Source organism: Dendropsophus ebraccatus, chromosome 15, assembly GCF_027789765.1.
Source record: "Dendropsophus ebraccatus isolate aDenEbr1 chromosome 15, aDenEbr1.pat, whole genome shotgun sequence".
Classification (NCBI taxonomy): Eukaryota; Metazoa; Chordata; class Amphibia; order Anura; family Hylidae; genus Dendropsophus; species Dendropsophus ebraccatus.
Window position 1 is genome coordinate 24,726,165 of NC_091468.1, and position 10,321 is coordinate 24,736,485.

The 10,321-nt window shown below is 44.0% G+C and overlaps 1 protein-coding gene across 2 annotated transcripts in view; it reads left to right on the forward strand.

The window, feature by feature from the left end:
- LOC138774396 (calpain-13-like) overlaps positions 1–2,345 on the forward strand; it is a 64,513-nt gene extending 62,168 nt beyond the window's left edge. For both annotated transcript variants that reach the window (XM_069955203.1, XM_069955204.1), the window contains 2 exons: positions 484–539; positions 1,716–2,345. In XM_069955203.1, the coding sequence (XP_069811304.1) occupies positions 484–539; positions 1,716–1,736 (77 nt within the window). In that variant the 3' untranslated portion in view covers positions 1,737–2,345. The remainder of the gene's footprint in view (positions 1–483; positions 540–1,715) is intronic.
- Positions 2,346–10,321: the final 7,976 nt, after the last annotated feature.

The following is a 10,321-nucleotide window of genomic DNA, read 5'->3' on the forward strand; positions in this document are numbered from 1 at the left end:
TCCTTGCTGAGCTGCTGATGCCTCTTATATTTTGTCTCCCATTGCACTTTACAAACCTAATTCATCAGTAACCCTTTCTTCTCCCACATGTCATCTATAGTAGTGTACAGTGTAAATCATACCCACCACACAGTGTAGCCTGTTCAATGCTCTTTCTATAGCACTATATCATGGCATGACAAAGAGGAGTATATGTTGTGCCATGATTGGACAGAGAAGTAAGGGAAAGGAAGGGACTGTGTACGCACTGTTGAAAAACAGCCCAGCTTTGGTCCTGCCCTGTAAAATGTAGAGAATGAGAAACCGCTGTGCACCATGGAGGTCAATAGCCCTAACATCGCCTCGCCACCAATGCACTTAGAATCCTAAAGTATATAAAGTATTGAATATGCAATGACTTATAGTTAGGTGTCAGCTCATCTTGCACATACTTACCTAGGACCCATACAGCAATACTTACCTGTTTCTTTTCCTTCATTTTAGAATCCTTTTACACATTGTCATCTGATGGTAAAGGGGCCTATGTAAATTGCGAGATGGTAAGTGTTGAATATGGAAGATATGTGATCCACAGAATAGATATGGTGGCTATATATATGAAGCCATATTGAGGAGTGAATGCAAAGAATAGAGGTCATATAAGGTGAAAAGAAGGATCAGGTTATTGGATTTCACCATGACACATCCTTTTGTTGTCTGGGGAGATAAGCCACCCTCAGAGGTGTTTGCAGCTGCTTTCTCCATCTAGAACACATGTACGCCTGGCTTAGCTATGCTGACATGTGTATGGGTGTTGGAAAGAATAGCTGTCAATCATCAGATTAGTGTTTGGCCATTCAGCTCTAGAGATAACCCATTTACCAACAGCACTTACTGCTTATCCACAATGATTGTGGGTCCTGAGTCTTTTATTAGAATAAAGTGTTGGTCACATGTTCACACTGCTGCTTTTTTTTTTATTGTCTATGGATCTACTGAGTACTGACTCCATTGCTGGGCTATCTCCAAAAGAAGCCCATAAAGCACAGGTGTCAAACGCACAGCCCTCCAGCTGTTGCAAAACTACAATTACTATCATGCCCGGACAGCTAAAGCTTTGGTTGTCCAGGCATGATGGGAGATGTGGTTTTTACACAAGTTGACACCTCTGCCATAGACAATGAATGAAGCACAAATGATTGCTACTTCATTCACCTGGGAGATCTGGGAGCCCATTACTTAGATTGCAGGGGGTTCCATGATACCTCTATACAATTGCAAAATTACTTCAACTTGGGAAAACTGGCAATGTGAAGTGTTACTAATAAATAATATGTAGTTATATGCTAACCAGCCTACACCCTGTTCTGTACTGAAAAGGGGAAAGAACAATAAAAGAAATGGGTACCTCTTCCTTGTGGAAAAGATTCTAACCTGGATAATAATCCCTAGTTGTGTTTCAAGACTCTTAGAGGGATAAAGCACTGACAAGAATGTTACCTCCACCAGGTGGCACTAGAGAGCAGAGCTACATTACATATTTATTTTTCCAGAGGAGCATGGTATGACTTATAAGACTCTACACACTTATTGTCTCTCTCCTCAAGAAGAAACAAAACCTTAATTTATCCCATCCCCTTATAATTTTTTTAATTGCCATACTAATTTATATAATAATAATAATAATAATAATAATAATAATAATAATAATATAATAATACAATTTGTCTTTACAGTGGATACAACTAATGATGTAGAATACATTTCTGGAGCCTTGTGGACGCCTCATTGTAGGCTGAATGCATAAGACTTTGGTCACGGGCCCTTCTGGCCGAAGGAAGTGACCACCACTGGTCAGAAGAACAAGAATCCTCAATGATATGTAATATTGGTCTTTTTTCTTTTCTTTTTTTTTTTAAAGAAAAACTTTCACTAAGAGACTTCAGTTTTTTTTATACACTTTTTGTTATGTGGACTTATATGTCACCCATTGGGTGAAGTTTTGCAAAAAATTTTAATACTTTTGAAGACATTGTCCACTAAATGTTTGAGAGTCCTCTATAGGGAGGCACATCTGGGATGTTTTGTCGAGACTAAGTATAATTGACAAAGAAATATTTTTTTTCTTATGTCTATGGGCCAATGTGCTGAGATTTAGTGCTCATAGTCTACAGTCATAGCAATGCTTTGTTTCTATAAAGCCCAAATAGCTCAATCCTCTGGTGTGGTTTGAGCCATATGGCCTTGTGGCTTGACTACAGGGACTGCAATATAAGTAAACTAAGGGGGCTAGAAACATTTATTCCAGTGGGGTGTGAAAAGCAGATGAAATATGGGCCCATCTGATAAGGGAAGTCATTCATACTCTGGGAGCAAACACCTCCATGTACACGTCTGTACATGTACACGTCTGTACATGTCTGTTTGTCTATGTGTAATACATCTAAATATGTCAATAAAGCTGTGATTGGAGCTTGTGTGTGAATACCGTCACTGTGGGCCCAATGCGACGTCCATAACTTAATGTCATTGCCACCACTGCCATTATATCCAGTCTTTAGAATCCTAATACACCTACATATTTTTCCCACTGTATACATTCTGGTCATGACCAACGTGGATGCCATTATGGTTCCCACAAGGTTTGTCAGTAGAGATAAGAAAATTGATCTAGAACCTGACCCTGCTTAATTGATGGTCAGCTGGACGATGACCCAAGTAGATATAGGGATGGGAAGAGGAGCGAGGAGACTTAAAGGGGTTTTCCAATGTATAATTACTTGCCCCATATCCATAGGACAAGTATGAGATTGCAGGGGATCTGACCTCTGAGACGTCGATCTAGAGTTCCTCAGGGGGCCCAGGCGTCAGATCCTCCGCATACTTGGCCCCTTTAATCCTAAGCACTTCAGGAGCATGGGAACCCCTCTTAGACACGTTGCACTTTTCTGCATTCTGGAAGCACAGACATATATGAGAGTCGCCATGTGTCTGTTTGACCTTATAGCTATCTAACAGTGTCAGCAGTCTAGATCCTGAAATGTAGCTGTCAGATTACCTTTAACCCTTTATATCCACAGGTTATGGGAAGAGAACCTTCTGTGTTGTTTTGCCCACGCCTCTACTAACATCCAGCAATCTCTGGGTGAAATGGACTCAGTTTCTAATCCATTTATGAAGGACAATATTTTTTTTGGGTCGCTGCCACGATAAGCTGCCTAAGAGAGAGTAAACAGCGGCTTGTATGGGTAAGGCCTGCATACAGATCAGCGAGTACCAGGGAAAACTGAAGAGGAAAAGATGTAAAAAAAAAATCTATAAATATACCCCATGGATCCAACCTCACCTCTATCTATCATCAGGTAATACAGAAACTCCCGGACTACTACAGTAACTGAAGAGAAACATAAAAATAATCCTTCAGAAACCTCTGTGCAAAATTATTACTATTATAGGTTAATCTATGTTCAGCTTTCTATTATACATTGTGTATCTGTGCTGAGGATGGTGGAGGTAGTAGTTGTATGTCTGTGGGCGGCTAGGCCTCCCAGCGTGTGTAACGCTGAGCTCTGAAATGAGGGGATGTACTGAGAGCTGTAGAGTGAGTGTAGTGCTGTTACCTGCAGGATGTCTGGGTCTTGTGGTGCACCGCAGCTTCACGCACAGACTTGTCATGGTCTCAGGTGGGCATGAGGGCTTCCACAGAAGCAGATTGCTCTCCCCTGTGATCTCTCTCTTTTCTGGGGGCAGCTGTAGAGGCTTTAGGGGGGCTGCACCAATGTGTAAGGTGGTTGGTGGTGTGAACCTGTAGTTCCCCTGGGGCCAACCCCAAATATTACTGTCCTGTATGAGGGCTCTTGGTGATGGTGTGATGCAGGTAGACCAGACAACAGGGAGACAAGGAGGGGGGCAGTGTAGCAATAACTTCTTTGCTGAAAGCTTAAATGCACTTGTACGATCCAGTGTAGTGAGATGGTGTGCCTCAGACCTTGGCTTGTTGCTATGTGTGGGAGACTGGTGGGCCCTGTCATCATTTTCCCCAATAGAGCATGAGTCCTTCCCCTCCCTGTCAGCTAATGAGCTTTCTGCTTAGTATCTAGGCCGAGCAGAAAGCCCCTTGCAGTTCCTAGTAGTATTTAGGGGTCCTTGTACATCTGGATAGTGCAGAGACCTATGTTATCTCTGCTACCCAGTGTACTGAAGTACATCCACTTGGCCTCCTGAATTGATGATTCCCACTGTCTGTAGGAAGTGCACCTGACAAACTTTCTCCCACAGTCTCTCTTAAGCCCCTATTCCACAGGCCGACTGCAGGAGCAAACCAGCGCTATCAGCGCTCGTTTGCTCCTCATTCCCCTCTCGCTGCCGCCGCTATTCCACATGGCAGCAGCGATCGGGTGAGTCCAGGGGGGCCGTGGGGAGCTGCGGGGGGAGGGGGGGCTGCCCGGGTGATCGCTAGATTGTCTGGGCATTCCATAGCATACAGCAGCAGTTTGCTGCCGACACTCCTATTTCACGGAGCGACTGCAGCAGATCACTGCTATATGAGTCTTTAGTTTTTCAACATGAACGATGTCGGCTGATCGTGGCCTTCTATTCCACGGGATGATTATCGACCGTTCCGTGGAATAGGGCCTTTTGTCTCACCTCCAGCTGTCCTCCTCCCTGCTTATAGTCGATCTGTAACTCCTTGATCCCCTTTTTCAGCAGCTTTCTCTCCTCTGGTGTTCTAGCAGTTTCTATACTTGTTCTTGTCTCCTGGACAGCTACTCAATTTGACTCAACTACAGGCCTTTTATGGGGACATATTAGCATGTTTCACCCACCTTCTAGCAAGTTCTAGAATACACAGGAAAGAGCTGAAAAATCTACACTACCTAGAGCAGTACCCACTAAAGACTGCAGGTGTCACTGTTGCCTAACAGTGTGTGTAGTGTGTGTAGTAAGGCATGTAACTAGAGATGAGCGAACCGGGTTCGGGTTTGAGTCGATCCGAACCCGAACGTTCGGCATTTGATGAGCGGGGGCTGCTGAAGTTGGATAAAGCTCTCAAGTTGTCTGGAAAACATGGATACAGCCAATGACTATATCCATGTTTTCCACATAGCCTTAGGGCTTTATCCAAGTTCCGCAGCCACCGCTAATCAAATGCCGAAAGTTCGGGTTCGGATCGACTCGAGCATGCTCCAGGTTTGCTCATCTCTACATGTAACTCATTCTCTGCTACACTGGTGCAGAGAATACAAAGAATAACTTTTCATAAAAACATGTTACCTTATAAAACATATAAAATACCACTTCGGGAACAGATACCATCCTAGGCCCAGCCACAGGAATTGCACTCTGGTAAACTTAATCAGTTCCCCAACATTATCAGAATACTTAGGCTGGACTCACATCATGTTTGGTGCACAGGACCCATCGATTTTAATTATCCAGACATATTCAACTAGTTGCGGAACTTTCCTGTCTGAGCCAAAACTCAGATATGTTTAGAAAATGACCCAAAAATATCACTAGTTTTCTATGTTCGGGCCATTAACGGTTCAATATGTGTTTATTGAATTTTTTCCAAAGTTTTACACAGCAGGCAGACAGAAAGTAGCATATCAAGTACAATGCTATACAAAAGGCATAAGAATGCGAGATAAATGTCTGAGTTATGCAAGTAATAGTACAAACAAACACACAAACAAAAAAAAACACAAATAGATGACAAGTGTACGCTGGAAAGTCCGCAGTAAGAGACGCACATATAGCAACGGAGAACGTACATAGTGTAATTAAGGTGGACGAAGTATGTGTAATGGCTATAATAGGTACAAAAACTACTAAGCAAGGAAGCGTACAAAAAATTCTATGAGGTGTTACCTAGAATGTTGTGGATAGAGAGCATGATATAGCGCTGTGTAATGATGCAACAGGACTTAGATATGAAAGAACGTTATCTTGCTAAACTGTAAATGGCCAAACATAGGATACCAAATATACTATCATATACATCACACATACATATATAAGAAGATCTCGGCGCAGACAACAAATGTGTGGTCAATTACGCCGAAAAGGAAGGGGAATTAGAGGGCAAATAGTCCAGCCCAGACCGCATGTATGAAGAGGGTCCTTAAGCGTTGCTTCAGGTAGGCTTAAGCAGAGCTCCAACTGTCCAATAGACGCTGTCCTTCATCCAGACTAGTAACATAGTGCTTTGCGTTCTGGTAGGGGACCAGCAGGTGAACAGAATTAACCCATCTGTATGGAATTTGTTTCTCCCTGAAAGATTTGGTGACACTGGAGAGGGCTCGACGGCCTTGTAAAGTCTCTGGTGAGAGATCGGAAAACACTTCAATTGTCTTATATGCCTCTGGGAGATGTGCCTTACACCTCACCGCTGCCATGAACTGCGATTTGACCTGGGGATAATGAATTCTTGCGATCCCATCTCTGGGAATATCAGAAGTCAGGTGACTGGGTCTCGGGAGTCGCTTAACCCAATCAAGAGTAATGTCCTGAGTAGGGCAGTCAGGCAGCATTTTGGCCAGAAAAGTCCAGAGAAAAGCTGGCAGCTCGGTAGGGGTAATGGACTCGGGCACATTACGGTGTTTGACATTATTACGCCTATGTTGATCCTCTGACACCATAAGCTTGTGGCGTAGAAGTTGAGATTCCTCTTCTAGCCTCCTGCACGTGTCCATCAAAGAATTGTGTGCACCAAGGACCTCCCCAAGTTTGGATTCGGCTAGTAAAGCCCTATCCTCCATCGCTCTCACCGAGAAGGAGAGGGAGGAAAAGATGTGATCAACTCTACACAAGAGCGAGTCTCTTAGGGCTATAATCATATCCTTAACTGCATCTACAGACAATTGAGCAGTGTGCAAAAGAAGGTGATGCAGACGATCGTCAGGATCTCTGTTTACATCAGTCAGTGCGGAAGGAGATGAGGCATAAGTAGTATTGCATTCAGGCAAATATGGTCCCAGACGGTGTGGAGATGGCAAGGAGGTATCACAGTCAGGGAGAGAACAAGATATGGGAGCCGCTTTGCACATCACCTGTTGGCAGCAGGCACTACTGATAAACACCGGGGCTGCAGGGGAGAGATTGCTAATCACAGGGCAAGCAGGAGGAGCAGTGAGGACACCCTGTGCAGCCGCCGGCTTGTTGATGCAGCTAGTGTCCGTAGAATTCACAGCAGCAACCGGAACATCTGTAGCAAACAGCGCAGGAAGGCAGAGATCCGAGCAAGATCGGGAACATGGCAGCTGATTCTCATCTCCCTCCTGACGCTCTTTATCTGCTTTAGCCTCCGCTAACCTGAGTTTCCTCCGTCGCCGTTTAGCCGCTTTAGAGGAGAGCGGTACGGCTAAGCTCACTTCCCGGAGTGGGTCCAGGAGTTCGGATGCCGAAGGAGCCTCCCACGCTGCCTCAGCATCTGCATTGAGAGCGCGGAGAAGGAAGTCCGGGAGGGAGTCGGCGCCATCTTTGATCAACGAAGCAGCAGGGAGATATGACTGTGCTTTCTTTCGAGCAGCCGCTGATGCCTTTCTTGATGTGTGCCACATCTCAGAGGGGTCCAGAGAGGTTCCGAAAGTCTTTGGGTCTGAAATCGTTGAGGGTACAGCTAGGTAAAATGCTTATAAAGGGCTATGTGAACGGAGCTCCGCTACTGTGCGTCCGGTCTCCTCGGCTGCAGGCCACGCCCCCATGTTCGGGCCATTAAAATCAATAGGTTCTATGACAGTCCGAGCACCGACATGTTTGTAGCTAATTTCCAGATTCTACCAAAGTATCCATGTATCCATGCTGCTGAGGAACAAAATGTGGTGTGACCCCGGTCTTACCTGTCAGTAAACAAGAACATAAATATATTCATATGATACAAACCTTTTACAAGTCCTGACCTCAGCTGAGAAAGGATACAATTGTATCCAATCTAGACAGTGTATCGGTCTGGGGTCCAGGATGTTGAGCTCACAGATCATTGTCTACACTGGATACAATTGTATCACTTCTTAGCTGGGAGCAGGACTAGCCATGTACAATGTATTAGTCTGGAGTCCAGGCTGTAGAGCTCAAAGAGCATTGTCTACACTGGATACAATTGTATCACATCTCAGCTGAGAGCAGGACTAGCTATGTACAATGCTTATGAGTATTTTTTTTTTCTGTTCTGTAGTTATAGGATAACAGTGTTTCTCATGGACTTCCTGCTTTACCCACCCCTGAGGATCTGTTGCATCAGTATAAGGGGAGGACACGGACAGCAGAGGGTCCTTGTGCAGTACCAGTATAAGGGCCCCATCATGGACCCCCTCCTTTTATATCTATAATAATACAAGCCACTTTATAGATGATAGGAACCTGTTCCCAGCAGAATTCCAGATACTTTCAGGCGTCCGTTCTATTTAGCGGCTGTCATTGTCCTCGCTAATTGTAAAAAATATTGGACATTTTTTCATCTTTTTTTTCATCTTTTTTATTTATTAGAAATCTGCAGGACGCCTGAATCACTTTTTAAATTAAAGTTTAAAAAAAGACACAACATTTCCCGCGATCACAACCGGTTTATCTCCAGCGTCAGACACAAAGATTGTGTAACCTGAAATAATGAGATTAGGTTTTGGGATGAGGATTGTAAATCATCAGCCCGCTGCAATGAATAGCATTCTTATTCTAATCATGCAAATGCAATTTTACAGAATCCAAGGGGACATTAACTTTCACAACTTGATGATAATTGTAAAATGCCTAAAACTACACCCTGCTGTTTGCACAATTCTCATTAAGTTTGGAAACACTGACTGCTTGGCATGTATCTGAATACTAATCCTGTGTCGTGAAGCGCGGCGTGAATTACAAGGGCAATAGAAGCGTCATTCCCATTAGATGTCTGTGGACAAAGGACTTGTGTAATTAGGCTTCATCATAACATCATTATTTGCCTTAGACAATAGAACGATGCTACTGTGTATACAGAACATGCATATAGATGGCCAATAAAATAAAACAAAAGACAATAGTAATGGAATTATTTACATGACGTCTAATGTTGCATTGCTGCAGTAACCATTTCTGCCACTAGAGAGCGGTACTTTGTTGTACCACCTGAATAGATTTGGTTTTAGGACAATAACTGCTTGACCAAAGTACAATGGTCTGCTGGCAGTAGGGACCAATCACTATGAAATTATCTGTTACAGTGTACCAGCTTTTGGCTTACCTACATCATTCTGGGGCATCCGGGGTCCTAGTGCACATGACCGATCTAGGCAGCATACAGAAGCTGAGCATGTTTTCATTTATGGCTGACTGCAGCAATCATGTCCGTGTCCTTTTAAAACCTATAAAGGTGCAGAGACACAGCAGAGTCTTCTGGACTCTGTCTATCATTCTACACCTACACACCAGGTTACACTTGGGTTCTCTAAACATGCGAAAGCAGTCTGTCCGGAGGTGGGTAACAATGCCACTCCAGCCTACCGTGACAACTGCCCAAGTGACCCACAACCACCTAGCAGCCACAACACCACCACAGTTACCCCGGCCAACAGCACCCTAGACTGCTTCGCCGCACAAGAATCCAGGGAGAATCACTCATGCACCTTCATAATATAATCCATAACAGAGAAGGTGGTGCTACACTTACCTTTATACCTCTCTAGCTTATGTTTCATATCTCAACAAAATGTCTCCACCCAAAGCTTGGTGGGAGCTCTGCAGCAATGAGGGAGGGTCTTCCTCTTCTGTCTGTGGTTGTCTTGGGAAATCCCTGCCTAAGCTCAGTACACACTTACAATGGGTTAATTTAGGTTTCTTTTTAGGGGGTTAAATGATGATCACGACCATTATATAAAAAAGGAAATATAATAAGTGTAACATCCCAACAAGTGTGGACCTGCGGTGCTATTATACTGGCTGGGCTTTGAACCAAACTCGGGAGCAGAATATAAATACCCTCTAAGTTTTCATCCTTAATCCCCCCTATGATGCATAACCTGAACTTCTGCAGCTAGAGAGGCACCTGTCACAAAAGCCTTGTACTCAAGCGTAAGGTGGTGATGAAGGTATTTGTGAGTTTCGCCACCAGATGCCTATGGTGACCAATAGGAGATACTCTTTCTTTTCTACCTATCTCTGCTCTATATACTTACACACACACAGCCCCTATGGAACAGTTCAAGTTGAGTTGTGTCAGTGAGTTGGTCAGAGACACATGTGTATGGAGAACTCAGAGACTTTCACTTCTAAGACTTTAGTTACAGACACTATGCAGTGTTAAACCCCTACAGGAGGACAAGTCAGAGATCACCCCAGCCCACGTCGTGAACCTCTCATAAAAGTG